This window comes from Aethalodelphis obliquidens, unplaced genomic scaffold, assembly GCF_003676395.1.
Source record: "Aethalodelphis obliquidens isolate GAN/ISIS:26980383/991018 unplaced genomic scaffold, ASM367639v1 scaffold3, whole genome shotgun sequence".
NCBI classification, from domain to species: domain Eukaryota; kingdom Metazoa; phylum Chordata; class Mammalia; order Artiodactyla; family Delphinidae; genus Aethalodelphis; species Aethalodelphis obliquidens.
The window spans coordinates 14,907,328-14,926,766 of NW_020837947.1; the positions used below are offsets into that span (position 1 = coordinate 14,907,328).

The 19,439-nt window shown below is 45.1% G+C and overlaps 2 protein-coding genes across 18 annotated transcripts in view; both read right to left on the minus strand.

Moving 5' to 3' along the window:
- The window catches only part of MTHFD1L (methylenetetrahydrofolate dehydrogenase (NADP+ dependent) 1 like), a 194,147-nt gene extending 186,934 nt beyond the window's left edge, over positions 1 to 7,213 (minus strand). Inside the window, exons 1-5 of one of the 5 annotated variants that reach the window (XM_027083510.1) lie at positions 5,135 to 5,256; positions 3,787 to 3,976; positions 2,271 to 2,355; positions 1,058 to 1,108; positions 899 to 952 (exon numbers count right to left, since the gene is read on the minus strand). In XM_027083510.1, coding sequence (XP_026939311.1) covers positions 899 to 952; positions 1,058 to 1,108; positions 2,271 to 2,355; positions 3,787 to 3,812 — 216 coding nt within the window. In that variant the 5' untranslated portion in view covers positions 3,813 to 3,976; positions 5,135 to 5,256. Of the gene's footprint in view, positions 1 to 898; positions 953 to 1,057; positions 1,109 to 2,270; positions 2,356 to 3,786; positions 3,977 to 5,134; positions 5,257 to 6,473 lie in introns of those variants that run through there. The other 4 variants (XM_027083497.1, XM_027083501.1, XM_027083508.1 and 1 more) reach the window with 4 other exon arrangements.
- A 6,431-nt stretch (positions 7,214 to 13,644) lies between these two features.
- PLEKHG1 (pleckstrin homology and RhoGEF domain containing G1) overlaps positions 13,645 to 19,439 on the minus strand; it is a 221,316-nt gene continuing 215,521 nt past the window's right edge. For all 13 annotated transcript variants that reach the window (XM_027083419.1, XM_027083432.1, XM_027083400.1 and 10 more), the window contains one exon: positions 13,645 to 15,147. In XM_027083419.1, coding sequence (XP_026939220.1) covers positions 14,219 to 15,147 — 929 coding nt within the window. In that variant the 3' untranslated portion in view covers positions 13,645 to 14,218. The remainder of the gene's footprint in view (positions 15,148 to 19,439) is intronic.

The window sequence follows — 19,439 nt, forward strand, 5'->3', positions numbered from 1 at the left end:
GGTGGAAACAACTAAAGCACATACAGTAGCAACAAAAGAACCCTGTGGTGGTTTTTCTCTTTTTTTTTGTGGTATGTGGGCCTCTCACTGTTGTGGCCTCTCCCGTTGCAGAGCACAGGCTCTGGACGTGCAGGCTCAGTGGCCATGGCTCACGGGCCCAGCCGCTCCGCGGCATGGGGGATCTTCCCGGACCGGGGCACGAACCCGTGTCCCCTGCATTGGCAGGCGGACTCTCAACCACTGCGCCACCAGGGAAGCCCCCCTATGGTGGATTTTCATCAGCTGCCCCAAAACACCACTGAAGGATTCACACAAGGTTAGCCTGAAAAATATCTTCTCCTTTATTTTATCGACAGGGCAACTGAGACCCAGAGAAACCAAAGAATGGTCCAAGCAAGGTCAAACAACCTGTGAGGACACTGCAAACCAGAACTAGTCCTCCAGACACTGATAATTTCCACTAGACGATGCTGTTGCTACAGCTGAAGAAACACAACCAAAGTCACCACATCATAGGTCACATCGTCAACAGAAACACATGGTAAGGAGATAACAACAAGGTCATACTGTATAGCACAGGGAACTATATTCGGTATGGTAATAAACCATAATGGAAAAGAATATATAAATGTATATGTATAACTGAGTCACTTTGTTATACACCAGAAACTAATACAACATTATAAATCAACTATACTTCAATTAAAAAAAAAGAAACATGGTAAGAGACAGATAGATCAAGGGGCATCTACACTAGCGGGAAAAATGAACTATTCCCTCTAAAAGTTCAGCCCTAAGAAAAGGCTTGTTCAGTTCTGACCACAACTAAGAGATGTTAAGAGGTCTGTTAGGACTGAAGAGGAACACAAAATAAGGGTTAAGTGTGCTGCTGTATTACCTCATCTTCACTGCTATCTGCAGGAAGACAGATGTGAGTGATGTTCAGACCAGCCTGCAAAGAGAGCATAGGGCGATTCTGTCACGGAGAGAAAATGAATCTATCACCCGAAAATTAAAATGAAGTTTTAAAATCATTCAAAAAATCAACAATCCTTACCTCCTCAGCCAAATTCTGGTTTACTTCCTGCATCAAGTTATCATCACCTGCCTTGGGAAAGGAGAGCAAGAAGGGGAACATAACAACATAAAAATACCTTGAAAAGGTACAAAACAATACAAAGGCTAATTCTGTGATTATACATTATCTGACTACAAAGATGATAGGGAAATGCAGAAAAAGAATCTTATTGCTCATAAAAGGGGACTAAGGGTTGGTATTTATCAACATGTCAGTTTCTCAGGCTTTAAGATATATCACTTTTGAAAATAATACTCCTCATAGGGCGTATATAGCCGCATAGGCAGCATTCCTTTCTAAGTGAGGACACCTAAGACGGGTGTTTAGGACTTGCCCTTGGGTGAAAAGCTACCAATGAGCAGAATTCCAGGAGGCCAGGCTCTTGTTTCGCTTTTCTTTCCACTCTTCTCACTTGCTTATCTTTGTAGGGGGTGAGGAAACAGACCCCAAAGAACGCAGGCCGCAGAGTGACTTGAGCATAGCTCTCCAGTCTTGAAATTACAGCGCTGATGAAACTAGAGGCTGCTACTCTGACGCACTAAGCGTGCACCCAAAACCACAGAGGCAGCTCAACTGCTGGGCTGTGTGACCTTACAGGCTTGGCCCAGCGCACCACTTCCCTGCACCTGCGTCACCTGGGTGTGCCAATAAGGGTGGCAAACAGTGCCAACTGCAGCTGGCAATGAAGGGGCCGTGGCTAGAACACAGACATGGAACTCCCAAGTCCTGCCATGCCATGGCTTTTGGCCCTTCAGACTCATGGCAGGCTTGAAAAGACTGAGTAGTAAGATCACCAAATACCATGTCTCAGCAAGCATCTGTTTTCCACAGAAACAAAGTGGAATGTTTTTTCCCATCCCACTCAAATCACATCTGATCAGCATTTATAATGGACCACATTATATCCTGTGTAATGCAACTTACATGAGCACCTACCTCCTGACCTCCGGAAGCTATCCGCACCAAAAGGAGACAGACTCAGACAGAGTGGTACCTAACCTGTAATCCTGAAGCGGCAAAATGACCAGATAAAGGGGGAAATGACAACATTTCCACATGAGCTTTCTCCTCCATCCCCGAAGCCCGAGTGGGACTTCTGTGACAAGAAATGCAGCTGGTCACCTGTGTACAGTTGACTTCTAAATTAAAAGACATCCTAAAATAGCAAGACAGAACCACATTCTTAGCTTACCTGAATAATAGCAAGAACCGGCTTAAAGGCAGGGTTTTTTCCTTGCAATAAACTCAGAACTTCTTTCGAATTCTGAATGATGTCTCTGCATTGAGAAAGAAAAACAACATAGTCAGGTCTAGGTTAATGACTAGAAAGGATGGATACAACACATTTTCTTAGAAGGTTTTCTACTCTAAATGAAACTAATTAGACAGCACAAGGTCAGGCTCCTCTAAGTGTGGAAAGGGTGGAGGGAGGGGGAGGAGAACAATCATGAAATACCTGGCGTAGGGCTTCCCCCATGGCGCAGCGGTTAAGAATCCGCCTGCCAATGCACAGGTCATGGGTTCGAGCCCTGGTCCGGGAAGATCCCACATGCCGCGGAGCAACTAAGCCTGTGCGCCACAACTACTGAGCCTGCGCTCTAGAGCCCGCGAGCCACAGCTTCTGAGCCCGTGTGCCGCAACTACTGAGCCCACGCGCCCAGAGCCTGTGCTCTGCAACAAGAGAAGCCACCACAATGAGAAGCCCGCACACCGCAACTAAGAGTAGCCCCTGCTTGCTGCAACTAGAGAAAGCCTGTGTGCAACTAAGACCCAACGCAGCCAAAAATAAATAAATAATAAATGTATTAAAAAAAAATTGTTGGCTCTTACAAATGAACTTATTTACAAAACAGAAACAGACCCACAGACATAGAAAACAATCTTATGGTTACCAAAGGGGAAGGGGGGGGAGGGATAAATTAGGAGTTTGGGATTAACAGATACACATTACTATATATAAAATAGACGAACAACAAGGACCTACTATATAGCACAGGGAACTATGTTCAGTATCTTGTAACAGTCTATAATGGAAAAGAATCTGAAAAAGATGTATCTATCTATATACATATAGACAATTATGTATAACTGAACCACTTTGCTGTATACCTGGAACACAACATTGTAAATCAACTATATTTCAATAAAAATTTTTAATTAAAAATATTAAATAAAAAATTAAAAAAAGAAAGTTGGCTCTTTTTCCTCTCACAATAATAGACAAAAGGCTTAGCCAAGGCAGTACCCAAGCTTCAGTGCTTAAGACCACCTCTAAGTATCATCTCGTCTCTCCATCAGGGTCTTCCATGCACAACAGCTTTCAAAAAATGCAAGGGGAACTTCCAGCCAGATCCCATCAGCAATAAATGGCCATGAGCAAAGGGACAAGGCAGAATGGCCAGGGGCAAAACTCCTCCCAGTTTTAGAGAAGAATTTGACGAATGTAAGGGGCAGGCACTGCTCTTGTAGGTGGATGAGGAGAGAAGGGTGCTCAGAAAACGTTTAAAGGCTTCAAAACTCAAGCAGGATGAGCCTTCCCACAGTCAGCTGGGCTAGAAGACATAGAGTTAATGGGCATGCAGCTGTCTACAACCCAGGAAGGTTTTGGTTTGTTTTTAAACACTTGGGATAAAGCAACTTGATTCCCAGTGAAACAATTGTATTGTTGTGTTGATAAACCAGACTATATGTGAAAGTTCACAAATCACCTTATGAACGAGCAAGAGTCTTCCATCCAACAACATGCGGCTGAGGACCACACGCTGTATGCAGGTTCTCTGCCTTTCTTGGCTGCTAATTTGGGCCATACTGGGTCCTCATTTCTGGCTAGTGTGGGAAGGCACTGGAGTGCGGGTCCCAAGTGGTTCTTGGCAATGTGTATATGGGTCACCTGGAAAGCTTGGTAAAGAGAAAGGCTTTGTGACTCAGCCCAGAAAGTCGGACTCCCTAAGTCTGGGTGGGGCCTGGGAATGTGTGTCTTCAACAAGGAGGCTGGGTGGCCCTGAAGCACTCAGGGGAAATCAGGCCTCTGGTTGACTAGCGTGGGCAATTCACTGAGCCACTAAGGAACCCGTTTCCTCATCTGTAGAGCAGGTGTACTACAAGGACTCTACCTTTGTTCTTATAATTGTACAGTGTTGTTCTGTGCCTCAAAGTTACACCTGAACGCTAAAAACACTCCTTCCAAAAGCAATTTTCCCAGAAACACTTGTAGCACCTACCCCTCAATAGAATGAAGGGCACACGACCGTAGAAGCTGACACCTGTCACCAGTTCTGCTCATAAAGTTGGCTAATTCCCCCACAACTTGTCACATGTGTGACGTTTCATTTTTGGGGTTATTCCTTATTCTTCCATTATTCTTATAGTGCCAAGCAAAGCAAGCAAGGAGTTATCAGGCTCAAGAAGTCTAGAAAGTAGCATAGATGTTTCTCATCAGAGGTTTTTCTGCCCTGGGTGAGGAAAGTTGCCTCCTCAACTTCTAGTTGGAAGGCGACTTCTGCATCCTATACTGTCTTTGGACCCGTACCCTGAAACCAAATCCCCCTACAACCTCTTATCCAGTTTCTGATTAATCTCTCTATCCAAAACTTTATTCCTTTTCTTGTCCCCTTAATCCTGTGCTAAATGAGCAATAACCAACCAGAGTCAGATGACTAAAATTGGCTGTTGTTGGTAACATCGTTAATATACTAAACTTGCTATCATAGATATCTTCACTAACTACAATCTCAAGCTGTTTCTCCAGGGCAAAATGAGCTAACAGACATCTGGCCAAGGACCACCCAGCTAAAGAAGCATAAACCAGAGACATCCCGACTGCCGAAACCACAATTAAGAAATGTTGGACCTCCCTGGTGGTCCAGCGGTTGACTCCCCGCTCCCAACGCAGAGGGCACCAGTTCGATCCCTGGTCGGGGAAGATCCCACATGCCCCGTGGCTCAGCAAACAAACAAAAAAACCCCAAAACCTCTATCTCAAAGACCAAGTTGGAGTGGAGTGGATCTGAGGTGTCCCTTACTCCCCTGCTTGGCACCCTGCAACAAACACTGTACCTGCCTACGTCACAACCCGGTGTCAGTAGACTGGGTGTGCTGCACATCTGGCGAGGATACCCCAGTTCGGTTTGGTAACAGCCCCTTAAGATGAGCTCAGCTGTACACTGCTTAAAATCTAATGACCGGAAGAGACCTAACCGCGACGTCCGAAGAGAAGACAAGGTAAACTGAAGAGTCCTTGGAGTCACAGGCCACATCATGAAGCGCCTTGGAAACAGAGGGAGTAAAAAGGTAAATTCATTTTCAGAATGAAGGCTAGAAGGAAAACAGAAGAGGATGTCAGCGGACGGACGTGAAGAGCTCGCTCCGTAACATGGCATCCTGGAACTAGGAATTCTAGTTAGGGAAGGGAAGAAAGGGCTTTCCCGCGACCCCCAGGCATGTCCGGAGCGCTTCACTCAGACAAGGCTCTACTTCCCCTCGCTCCCACCGAAGGGCTAGGAGAAGCGGCTAGGGTGTGTGTGAGGATCAAGGGGGGTGGGTACGGGGGTGGAGGGGGACCGGCGAACGTCTCCGGTGGGGACAGCGGAAGGCCGGCCCGGGGCTCCCAGGCAGAGTTCGCCTCTCGCTCGGGAGATAACTTTGGAAATAAGGCTGAGCTAGGGATTCCGTGCCCAACGTGCAGCGATGCTGGGAACGAGACGGCCCCGACTTCTCCGGCAGCCCTCCGCGCGTCACTGGGTGGGCCGGGCCGCAGCCCTCCCACGCGCAGGAGGCTGCGGCGTTTTGGAAGCGCAGACCTCACCGCAGTCACTGTACGCCGCCCGCAGCCAGCGTCCCGAAGGCGGAGCCCCTGCGCAGACGGGCGCCGATCGCTGGGCCCGGGGCGCCCCTGCCGCAGCCCCGCGGGCCCGCAGCGCCCCGGCCACCATGCCGGATCCGACCAGCAGGCGGGCGGCCGGGCTGGCGTGGCGGGAGCGGGCGCCCCTCCCCCTCGGGGCTCCAGCCCTCGCCGCGCCGCCCCTTTCCTGCCCAGGCCGCGCCCGGCATCAGAGCAGGCGGCGGGAGGTGCACGTGGAGCGAGGCGCGCGCTCTGAGCTGCGCAGCACCCGCCGCGGATGCCCACGCCCTCCCGACCCCCGACCCTCCGACCTGGGCCGGCCCCAAGAGTCTCCGTCCTCCGGCGCGGCCAGCCCGCCCTCCCGGTGCCCGCGCTGCCCCCCACCAGCTGCCGTCACCCCTAAAAGTTGGCACCAAACACTCGCGACCCCGTGCTCAGCGAAGCCCCCACGGAGGCCCCGGGGCCCGGCCGAGACTCGAGAGCTCCGGCCGCCCCACCTCCTGGGTCTCCCACGGCCGCCGGGGACTTGGGCGGCGGCGAGCGCCGGACACTCACCGGACGATCGAGTCCCGCGCTGGGGGCGCCCGGCTGCCCGGGCCCCGGCTGCTCCCGGCCTGGGTGTCCCGCAGCCGCCGCTGCCCGAGCAGGCCCTCCCCGCCGCCACATCCGCCGCCCCCGCCGCTGCTGGCGAGACAAAGCTCTCGGAGGCGGCGCGGCGGGCCGGGGGGCTGCAGGCGGCCGAGCTGGCGCAGGACGAGCGGCAGGCGCGCGCTCATGGCGAGGCGCGGGCGGCGCAGCGGGGACGCGGCGAGGCGGCGGAAGCGGGAGGCCGCGGGTCCTCCCGCGACGCGGAGATGCGGCGGCTGAGCTCAGAGACGCAGCGGCTCACGTCCCTCCTGGGGGTGGCGGGGCGGGCGCCAGGCGGGAGAACCGGACCCGGCCGGTAACGGGCCAGCGGCAGGAAGGTCCTGGCTATTCTTCCTCAGCGGAGAGGAGCCCCTAGGGGGCACTGCGCTCAGTGGCCGTGACGTTGGGAAGGTGGGCGCCTGTGGGGCGCGGGGCTGCTGTTCGAGTTGCCTGGACGTCAGGGACGGGCACTTTCTGGCACTTGCAAACACAGACTCGAAATTTGGCTAGGGTTAAAAATCAGAGGAGGGTGGGGCGTGAGCATGGGGCTCCCTTCCTGCCCTGAGACAGCTCCTTCTTGCTCCGCCTAGGATGCCAGTAACATCCTGCCCTCGGGTGGCAGTTTGCTTCCTGGAAGGGCAATTGGGTTAGGGTTTGCTTATGGCTGGGGGCAGGGGAAATAGAGGGATTGGAGGTTAGAGTTGATAGGTACAGGGTTGTTTTCTGAGGTGATGGAAATGAAATGCTTAACTGTTTACGGAGGAGCATCAGAGAAAACACCAGAGGATCTGATGCTGGAGCTGAGTGTGTTTTTCACATATATATACTGTTTATTTATAATGTATATAGAGAAAAGCATAAAGTAAAAAATAAAATCACCCACAATACTATTGCCAAGTCATAACTGTTAATTTTGATCTCTTAATTTTATTTTAACTTGTATTGCAAGATTGTGACCATATTATATATATAGGTCTCTTCTTCACTTGCTATATCTGTTTTCATGAAATTGGGAAGGGATAGTACTTGAAATCATGACTTATAGTGGCTATATATTATAACCTAATCTATATTGTGAATAGACCATAATTTATTTTACCTTTTCCTGATGTTGTTTGTATTGTTTCCAGTTTTGGTGTGAGAAATAACATTCTTTCATTCGCTTGTTCAGTAGCTGTGTGTTGAAGGCTTTCTATGTGCTGGGGGAGGGATAGGAAGGTCAGTTGGGGCCACACCTGTGGTGGCAATATTTACCTGTAACCTTTTGCAGAAGCAGTTCTCAGAAAATGTATAACTGCTAAAAATGTTAAGTGGAGAAGAAATAGCACAGGGAAGTGGAGAATAAAGAACACAGCCACAACTTCATATAAAAAGGCAACCCTTCCGATCATACTGAATTGCATGGAAAAGTGTGGCATTTTTGTGAATTGCACGGCTCAGCATGGCACAGCAGGCCCCAAAGAAGACTTCCCAACACTTCATGAACTATTCTGTATGGAAGAAAGGTTTGAATAGAAAAGATCAAGTTTAAAACTGTACACCTAAGCTAAATTGATTGGGAAGGGTGAGCCACCAAAACTAATTTGTTACTGGAATCCGTAATATGGAAATGACTCAGGCCGTATAGATGTGCTACAAAGCCATTTTGAAGAAGGCACTTTGGAGGCTGTTTTCAGTCGTCACCAAAAGCTTATGGCAATCCACACCTTTAAAGCGATACTCTCTTTTAATTAGATCTCACATTAAAGTATAATAGGGAATTCCCTGGCCATCCAGTGGTTAGGAATTGGCGCTTTCACTGCCGAGGCGGAGCCTGGGTTCAATCCCTGGTTGGGGAACTAAGATCCCCGCAAGCTGTGCAGCAGGCCAAAAAAAAAAAGTATAATAAAGTTCACCTAGAAGCCATGTGGATTTTTTGTTTTCTGGTTTTTTTTAACTGAATTAACATACTTTCTAATCTTAAAAAATTTTAGGTGTTGACGCTGATGGTCAACAATGGTCTGTCCCATTATGATATGATTAACTGCGATCTTATATGTAATTTTAAGAAATCACTTTAAGGTCTAGGACAGCAAATGCCTGTGCTGATCAAGCCAGTTAAAGTATTTTACTCAACCTGTTCAGGTCCTCACGTGGATGACCATGGAGGCCTCTGTCCTCTGCTCACCTTCAACTGCCTCTTGGGCCCCACCCTGAAGTCATTCCAGATGAGAGCTATTTGGGTTCTTACACACTCATAATACACACTTGTAGGAGAGGATAGGAAAGGGAGAAAGATTTATGGAAGAAAACTTAAGGATCTTTCATATTCCCAGGTTTGTTTCATGGGGAAGTGTCAGGATCTCATGTGGAGATAGATATGTCTGAATCTGTTTATCCCAAACTCCAATATATATTGGTTTACTTAGGAAAAGTCAACTACCCTGGGAGAAAGGGCTCTATTGTGTTGAAGCCCTTAAAAATGCATTAACTCACATTCTTTCCCTAGTGGATATAATTTCAGTGCACTTTGAGATGACATTTGGACATAGGTCAAAGAAAGTTTGTTTCCAGAATAAGGAATATATATATCTGAAGTTAATATGATATTTATAGGTATATAGAGAGAGTGAGAGTGCATTTGCTCTATACTAGCCTCTATGCTAGGCATGTGGTGAAGGAATCAACTTTGAACAAGACAGACACAAGCTCGGGTGTCAGGGTGTCAGAGTTTACTGTGCAGAACTGTATAGTAGAACACAGGCATGTTGATGGAAAGCTATAAAGCTTAAGTTTCAGAGAGTTATAAGTGTTAAGAAACACCTTCCTAGACCTGGAGAGTCACAAGAAGCTTCCAACAGATCAATTGGAACCTAAAGGATGATGATGTTGACCTTTTCTGACTTCAGTCAACTAAAGCTTGGACTCTGTTGACCTTTGCCCCAATTCTATGCTGAATTCTCTTGCTCAAGCCCCTTCATGAATATGCATGTACCCTTAGCTTAAACAGTTCCCCAACTTTGCTGTTAGGGGAGACACTGCTTTGCCTAAGATCCCTGGTGTTCTCCTTACTTGTTGCAAGTAATAAATCCTTCTCCGGACCTTTGGCATGGTTGTGTCTTTTAGCTTGACACCCACCAAGAGGGGAACCCAATTTTGGGGTAACAATGTGATTGTTCTGAGACACTCTCAATGGGTTTCCAGCATTTTGCATCTCTTCCTGTCTTGTATCAATCGGTCTTGTTCTGGGCTAGTGTTGAAAGGATATTTGCATAACAAACGACCTTGGAAAATAGAGAGTGTTTCCCTCCAGGGCAGAGGGCAGATATGTTTGCTGCCCACAGTGTAAAGATAATGCCTCCCTCCAGGGTCAAAGATTGGGCAGGTTTGCCAGTAGCTCTTTAAGATAAAAGATTCCTAAATCCAGTATTCCTCAGCTGTGAAACCTACCCACTGTGTGCGTGTAGCACATACCTGGGATGCTCTGCAGGCCCCCGGGGGCCTGGAGAAGCGAGGGAAACCAATGCTTTTGCGCTGCCTATCCTGCCGGGAGTGATCACGACCTCTGATACAGAGGCAGGCTAACTCGTTAGCGTGCGAGCTGAGTAAAATCCCAGACCCTCCACAGTTCGTAATAGTGATTTTTGAGCTGAGTGTTGAGGACCTGGCATGTTTTCTCCTGGATCGTAGTGGGAGGGTCACGCAGGCAAAGGGAGCAGCTCCTGTAAAGGCAGAGACAGATTTGGAGGACTTTGTAGAAGATTGGATTGTTTTGTGTCTAGAAATATTATGCTGGCTAAGATTTGGGAGGATGGAGGTGCACAAGTCTGAAAATGGGGAAAACTGGCAAGACAAACAGGTAGGAAGCTAGCGCGACAACGTCATGTCTTATGTTCGGGGCTTCAGGTAGTTGGGGCGTCAGGCTAATCTTTACCATTGAAAGAGAACTGGGAGTCCTTACAACTGATAAGGACTTTGCTGTTTTTACTTCTCTTGCCTAATAACAGTTTGTTCTTTTGTTTCCCTTGAGATCATTAAGTACTGAGACCTGTTCAAGGAGAGCGTTTTGGCCAGGCTGAGCTCCCAGAATGGCTTAGGCCCCAAATGGCTTCCTCGCCTGTTTCTTTCTCCAGGGATCTGCTACCCTATTGGCTTACAGGATGATTTTCACCTTTAAATTCCATCCTCAGATCTCAGAGTCACCTCATCAGAAGCCAGCCCCAAACAGGCTAGATCTAATAATTTTTTTTTAAGGCGGAAATCTGGATTTTCATATTAAACCTTTTTAAAACTGTATAAACCAGATTCAGACTCTGGGCCACCAGTTTACAGCCTCTGATTTAACTAGTCTATACAAGAAGGAATCTGCTTACCCATGGTCTTGTGATGCTTATATGGAGAGCCATACAAACAACAGAATATTTGGGGGCTTGTGTTTGCCCCGCAGAGCGGATGATTTACTTACTGTCCAAGCCCTGTTCTTTTACGTTTGAGCTGAATAGACATGGTTTTAGAACTAATGAAGTGGAACTGCTTCCCTTCCTTTCCTATTGTACAATGCATCGTGAATAAGCTATTGTCCGGAAAATCAAGCTTTGTTCTTTTTCACAGATACGCGAAGTGAGCTTTGCCCGTGGCTTGCACCACCAGAGTAAAGTGGGCAAGTTTGTCTTTTGGCACCAAAAAAACTTCAGCATTCTGGGCTCTTCCCCTCCACCTCACCTGACTTTAACCCCACAGCTGCAAGTCAGACTGCTCTATGACCTCACACCATCAAAACCAGTTACCTGGAAAGGCACTCGGTCTAAGGGGAATTTCAGAGAAGGGTATGATAATCCCAGGCTAAATTCAATATTTGAAAAGTAATCAAAAGATACAGAAAATGGTCAGTCACAAGGCCACTGAAACATGGTATATCATCACTACCCTGAACCATTTTCTTTTTTTTTTTTTGGCCATGCTGCTCAGCTTGTGGGATTTTAGTTTTCTGACCAGGGATTGAACCTGTGCACCCTGCAGTGGAAGCTCTGAGTCCACTGGTCTAACCACTGGACCACCAGGGAATTCTACCCTGAACCATTTTCTGCACAGCTCATAAGGCAAAGTATTATAACTGAGTATAGTTCAGCAAAATCTTGATCTTTCTAGAATTAACACATTAATTCACACTGTATTTTACTTTGTACTTTACAAACTTTATTAAATAATGAGCATTACTAACTTTCATTATCATATATACAGTATTTAAACTATGTTTTCCTAGATGCATGGTTTTTTGTTTGTTTGTTTTTCTGGGGGGTTTTTTTGCACAAAGAATAGAGTAGGTGAAAAGTGAACTTATAAAAAAAAAAATTGAACCTTCAGTACAGAGACCTAGTAAGAACTTGACATCCATTTAAGTACATATAACTCTTTTCCCCCAATTATATACATCCCTACCCCACCTCCCGAAGAAACTATTTTAAACGAAAGCACTCATTGAATAACTTTGAGGGAAAATACGAACTTGATTATATATATACACACAGATCTCAAAATCTGTATCCTGGCTGACAGAACGGATGTATAGAACTGCAGATTTGTCCTAGAACCTAAAGACAACCATACAGACATTTTATACAGTATGACAGCAGCCTCCGTGCAGCAGGGTGTGTTCCTATAAGTGACATCAAAGTCGTGCAACAGGACATTGGTGTGGAGAATTAATAATTTCTGAGAGGAAGACACCACAGCAACATGGATAATACAGAATTTGGGTCTTACAAACCAAAAAGCAGAGAAGTGGGAAACTGCATTCCCGGGACAAGAAAAGTCAGGTAACTTTGTTTTGTAAACGCCCTTACAAATACCTCTAGCAAGTCTGAGAATCTATACTCAGTTACGGTGCTTCTCTTTTCTGATACTGCTTATTCTTGAAAACTCATACCATGTTTAAAGGAGGGCAATGAAAGAAGGAATGGTTCTAGAACAATGTTCGTCAATATGGACTTTGTTTTCTAAGCTACAAGAAGAAAGTACAGTATGGAGAAAGAAGAAAATTAGGTTATTTTTTGTTACTTAAAAAGGAAAACGAATGCCTTAGGTACCTGTGTATAAAATAAGGATGGTCACATTTTATGTTTTTAAGAAAAAGAGGCATAGCACTTAAAGAGAGAAAAAGAATTATGGTAGATGTCACTGATTCAAATCAATATCTTTGCTTATCTTTAAATGAAAAGCCCAGATCCCCTTTCCCTACACAGATTATCATATCTTTTAAGATGAAAACTGAGAGGGTGGGGAAGAGGCCACAGAATGTAAAATGGCTTAAAGTGAGAATGCGAAGGCCACTGTTTGAGAAAACATCCTTGTTACATTGATTGGAGTCTTCAGTAAAATATTTTTATAAAGTGGCAATAAATCTGCCTTCATTTTTCTCTTTAGCTTCTTTAATTTTGTGTTTTACTCACAAGGTCTTGCTTTTCTTTTTGTTTCCTTCCATAAAGAGTTGTATTAGTACATAATATCACAATGACCCACTATTTAAAGACCATAATTACAACTTAAAAGATGTGATTAGTCAGAATTTAGTAACCAAAGATTCTGCTCTTCTATATGCCCCCAAACAATGAGAAAAGACCCCCTTTTTATGTCTGGATTAGAAAATAAATTTCACTACAGTCAATAAAATTCTCAAGGCTGGGACCAGGTCATCTGGCTGAGTATAAAATTCATGAAAGGACATCTGAAAAACTGCTCTGGGAAGAGTAGCTTTAAAGCGCTTTGCTTTATTTTAGTTTATGGTTTACTTCGTGTTGATTAGAAACAGGCACAAAAAGTAGTGAAGGGTTTTATCTTCTCCCCATTCCCAACTGTCATATAATGAGATAATCAAGTTGTACCCAGATGTCAACCCATCTTTTCTAATAAGTCAATTTGCATTTTCTTGCACTTGGTTTTAAACCATTAAGGGAATCATTCATTTAACCCCATGAAATGTAAAATAAGTGATGAGCAGCACATTCTGCAGGCCTCGTTCAGGAAGACAGGGAAGGATTTTTACTTACAGAAAATTGGTCATGATACATTCTAATTTCCAATAGTTACATATTTTCTGCCTTATAATGAACTAGATGCAGGAATGCCAGCATAGAAACCCTAAAATGGGCACCTAGACAATACTCCAATTAGAGATCCCTCGTTTAAGTTACTCTAGGGTCTTGGCACAAATTTAACAAAAATGTCAGAGGTAAGCATAATCCTTTAAACAGCTTTAGTATCCTTTCTTTTTAAAAAACGTGAAAAGTCCTCCTTGCTGCCTTTGAGTCCTAGTATACCTGTGGCTTCTGGATAATAGGAAATGATTATTGCATTTCTTAAAGTCTGGGCACTAACTGTCAGGATATGGGAAAAAATACCATGGCCATCATGTTTAAAAAAAAAAAAAAAGCCTAAAATTTTCAAGTAAGATTGACTTACATGAAACACGAAGCCCATCAACATCAGAAAACACAGTGTTAGATGCTAACATTTGCTACAGTACAATCCTGGCTGGATCGCCAGCTGTTTCAAAAAGTTGTGCTGTTAAAGAAAGTATACTTTACATCTCTGGTTACTACAAAACTGTTCTAATCTGGTACATACAAAACATCTCTCAGTATCTCTAATTCATGAGCACAGTAAGAAGTTAATTCAGGCAGCTACTCTTAAGAAACTTAGGCAAAGCTGCTTGAACTAAGACACTGGAATTTTTCCCTTAGAGACTGGACAATATTTTGCTGATTGGGAGGTGGCCCCTTCCAGAGATAGTCATTCAGTTTGTCAGAATCATTGTATGATGTCAGATATGGTCCAAGTTTGCTGCTTATTGGCTCATCTTCTTCTGACTTGATCTCCACATAGTCATCTTCATCTCCTTCAGTCTCTTTGAAATTGGAAAAATAGTTCTGGGTAGCTATTTGGGCACTTAAAGGTAAATTTCTATTTACTACCAGAACTTTCTGTGAGTCCTGGAGTGTGAGATCTGAGTGTTTTTCAGTGCCCTGTTGACCTGAGTCAGCGATACCTGGCACCAAATCCTGGTGACTCTCCCACCTTGAACTTCTGTGTAAAGACAGCAGCTGTTTCTTTCCCATTTCACTAGGGTAGTTGATGGAGTCTGAGGACTTGTTTATCAGGATGGAGGAAGATGACTGGGACCTGTTATAAGGCTGAGATTTAGCACTGATTCCTTTCCGTCCCAGAGAGTTGTAAAGATGGCCCTGACAGGAGTTCTCTTTGTTGGGCTGGCTGACCACCACACTGTGTCTCTGCACGGAGCCCAGCAGAGGCTCGGAGATTTGGAGAGAAGGCACGGAGCAAGCTGCGGACAGTTGTCTTGGGGTACTTTTCGTATTGATCTCTAAAGTGGGATATTTTGACTTCAAGTCTTGCTCTGGCCGGGGACAGAAATCTGCTAACTCTCCATTACTATAGGTTGAATGCAAAAGCCAATCCTCGCTACCGCGTTGGGTGTGGGAAGGTGACGCAGAGCTGAGGTTGGAGGAGTCTTGAGGGCTGGCCCAGCCATCCTTCTGAGTCTTAAAGGGGGTTTCTCTGAATACGATCTGGTCATACAGTTGGGAATATTCAGCAATCCTGGCACCTGGAAGGCAAATATTAAAATGATAAATATATACAGGATCATTTCTACATGCAAAGATTTAAAAAATAAGAACATTCTAGCAACATATTAAAAAAATTTAAACGGTAGAGAGGACTTTTAAGTTAAGTTTGAGGATAAGAAATCATCAAATACGAAGCAACACAAACTAATAAAATCATCCCGTTTAATAAAAAAGCCACCTAAAACTTCACTTGATCTAATTCTGGATTATTTTATTTATTTCAACAGCAGGTCCACAAGCGTTCCCTGTTTGTAATGACAATTTCTAGTGTTATTTACAAGCATGGAATTGTGTGTCAGTGCTAAAAACAGGCAACATAAAAATAAGAGTCAGCACTTAAACCCTGGTCAATGAAAAATAACTCAAGTAGTCATTAAAAGAAGCATGACTACAATCCACCCTGCCATGGCTACCCCTGCCTCACTGGTCTTGATTGCTCTCGGACAACTACTCCCAGCAGAATCTGCTCCCGGTGGCTGTTCCCGCACTTCTTGTTTCCAGGCAGCCCTCCACTGCCACTGTCTCAGGATGTTGACAGGAGGTCCTCCCTTCAAAACCACATGTACTGGGCTTCCCTGGTGGCGCAGTGGTTGAGAGTCCGCCTGCCGATGCAGGGGACACGGGTTCGTGACCCGGTCTGGGAGGATCCCACATGCCGCGGAGCGGCTGGGCCCGTGAGCCATGGCCGCTGGGCCTGCGCGTCCGGGGCCTGTGCTCCGCAGCGGGAGAGGCCACAACAGTGAGAGGCCCACATACCGCAAAAAAAAAAAAAAAAAAAAAAACCACATGTACTGACTGATCCTTACCTCCTTTCCTATCACCGAGAAGCCAGGCACTGAAATCTATGCTTCCAAGACATTAAGAATGAACCATCCTGTGCACACAATCCATAATCTAATGCTCTCTAGTACTGGTTGCAGAACAGGGTTTTACCGTTATTTCCACGAAAGCTATTGCCCCTTCAAATTAAGCTATGAGGCCACTATCCTCTCTACTTCACTTCTGAGTACAGACATCTCTAAAGACATTAACAGAACCATGATATAGATACAGAGAATTCTCTTGGGTCAGGAATGATTAAAAAGAGAGAGCCCAGAGATGTCCATTTTAAGAGCCGTGTCCCAATCCCCCCACCTCCCAATCCAGGTACCCACATGACCACCCTAGAATCAAAGAATTCCATGAATCCTATAAATCACTCAGACCACATCTACGCAGTCTCTAGAGAGGGCATCTATTCTATATATGATGACCAGCAAGTGACATTATAATTTTTTCCTCTTTATATTTTTAGTAACCTGTTATTAGTAAATTATTCCTTGAATTTAAACTAAATATTTAGTTGAGTTTCTGCTGTTTCTTTCAAGTTTGCCTTCTATGGGGACAGAAAACAATGTTCTGTGTGCCCTTTAACTGCAACTCCCTCAGATGCCTTGCCCCTTAGTCCCCAGAATCAGAATAAATAGTGTTTATCTTCTCATTATAGATCCTACATTCATTCAGAGCCTTCAGACTTTCAAGTCCAAATTGCTTGGAAGGACAGAGATTATTAGTTTAGAATTTGTAGTAACAAAAACTTGAGCTATTACTCCTTAAAGGGCATAGTAAAGACTCTCAATACCAATTAAGATTTGGTAACCCCTTAACAGACTGAAAGTCTACATAGACACTAAGGTGCCCTTGTTAGCCTTCCTGAAATATACAATGTTTCGTTAACTATGAAACCCAACCAGTGGTAGCTGGACCTTTAGGCTTGTCTTTGGTTAGCAGTCCCACCTCAAAGTCAAGACGGTTCCTCCCAAGCCATTCTCACCTACACTGTGGCTCTGAGCCTGATCCCACAGCTGAATCAGGAAGGCTTTGAACTTCTACAAAGTTCCAAGAAAATGACAATTTGAGAGAAAGCAGTGAGAGCTAATCAAAAAAAATTCAGTTAAACTATTGCAGCATCAAAATTTAACTGTAAAGTCTTGTAAGAACAAATAGCTCTTGACTTTGGAACATGGTGGCCCAGATCATCTGAAACCATGTATTATCCAAAATAGCCCTAGTATTTCTCATGCCTGTTTCTTCTTTATCACACTCTCTTCTTCTTCCTTTGCTTAATCAAATCCTATTTACCTCTCAAGACCCTCTATACGCTTTATCACTTCTATGAATCCTTTTCTAACTGATTTCTCTGAAGTCTTATATGCACCATAATACTTAGCTATTGGTTGTGTACGCATGCTTGCACACAATCTTGTGTTGCTAGTTATTGTATCTAAGCTGGTTTATTATTCCATCTAGTCCATGAGCTTTTAATCTTGGAGAACAATCCCCACAGAAAACCAAGCACAGCTCTAGGCAGAAATTGGTCTCAAGAACTACTTAATTACCCAGATAATTTTTGGACTGCCTCCATTTATTCTAAACACAGTGTTAAGAATAAATGTGCTCCAAGACTGTACCACGGAGAGTGGAAAGGCAGCGTATGATTTGGGCACAGCAGGAAATGGGGAAGCAGGAAGACAGCCTTTAGTAAAATGCTATGTAAACATATATATTATAGACAACTCATAATGGGCACAGTTTATCTTTGGATAATAAAAAGTTGACCATTTATAAATTTGGAATAGAAAGTACCTCACAAGTAGACACTATACTGTGCCGATCTAAGTTTTTGTTTTTTTGGTCTCAGCTTGACCTTCTAAGAGAGTCTATAACTTGCTTGATGCCAACATGAACGTGAGACAAGCTTCCAGAGCAATGGCTGTTATTAACTAGATACCCTTAGTCAGATGTACAGGAAACAGCCGGCCCAAGATGACACTTCTAGCCTAAAAAGCTTAGTATTAGTCAGCTGGATCAAAATTCCCCCTCTTAGTTCTGGCATTCATCGTCCTTATAGAACATGTACATTATTATGATGCGACATCGTCAGGGCTATCTCTGGTTTATTCCTCTTTTGTAAGTTTAGAAGGTAGAATTCTTATCATTCCAGATAAAAATTTGAAGTGATCCTTGTTGAGAGAAGTATGAACTATACTGTTTTCAAGACAGAGATTAAAATCAACATTTCTGATGTTGCTTGTGATGTAGTGCAAAGCATAAAATGTTATCTTGCCTTCCCTACTTTACACAAGGAGGAACATTCCTCAAGCCTGTATGGAGTTTTCTCCCACAGAGAACATCACCAAAAAAACAAGGAGTGTGGGGGGGACCCCAAAGGCTTCCTTGGCCTCAAAGACTGTCAGGAGTGAGGCATAATGGGACAAGATGGGCGGCATGCCGCAACAGGCTCCAAAAGGTGGGAGGGGCTAGACCTGGTTGGGTGATTTACAGGCGGAAGTCTGGCCCAGGGCCTGTAGACCCCGGCTGGAGCGTTCAATAAAGGTGCTGGAGAGTTTCAGCAGGTGAATAGGGCGCCCCTCCTTCCGTACAACACCGAGAGCAAGCTCCTGGCAAAGTGGCAAGGCCCATACGGAGAAGTCTGGAGAATCGGTCCATTCGATTACGACGTCCTGTGCCCAGATAAACAAGAGAGAGAAAAGGAGTCATCACGTCAACTGATTGAAAGCCTGGTGGGCACAGGAAGTGGTCTCGATCCACCCAGATGGAAGATTCTTCAGGTCTGAGAGATGGCAGGCCCTAGGGACACGCTCCTGCCAGCCAGCAGGGGGAGACACTGGCTGGCTCAGAAGATGACTCTGGAGAGATCTTCTCTTGGAGAGAATGTCGATAGTAGCCCACCATGTCAAGAAAGGGCCCAGACACAGAGCTATGATCCTACAGGAGCCCAAGAAGACACGAGTAGCCAAAACAGAAATAACAAACAAAAAGCGGAGGGGGGGGGGGAGCAAAAGAAAACCCCAAAGGGAAATCTATTCATACTTAAAAGGTGGGTAAAAAAGACTATTCAAGGTAGTTGTAAGCCCTAATGATTCAGTATTGAAGACCTTGCTTCTACCAGGGTTGGAGCTTCGCATGTTAAGGGATGGTCCACATTCCAAACAACCGGCCTCAGGCAATTACCACTTTTTAAACAACAGTCTGCTGGCTTCATCAATCCATCATCATCAGAAACCTCAGTATTATATTTTCTCTCATTCTGAGGCACCCTAGCCCAGATTCAGTCAGTGGTTTCATTGCCAACACACTACTGCTTCTAGTGCCATCTGTACTCCAAAACAGTCCGCCTGCAGCTGGAACTCAGTCAGTTTTTCTGTGTGTAACAACAGTTTAGCAACACTAGCGTTGGAAAAGGGACTAATTCAAGCATATTATTGCA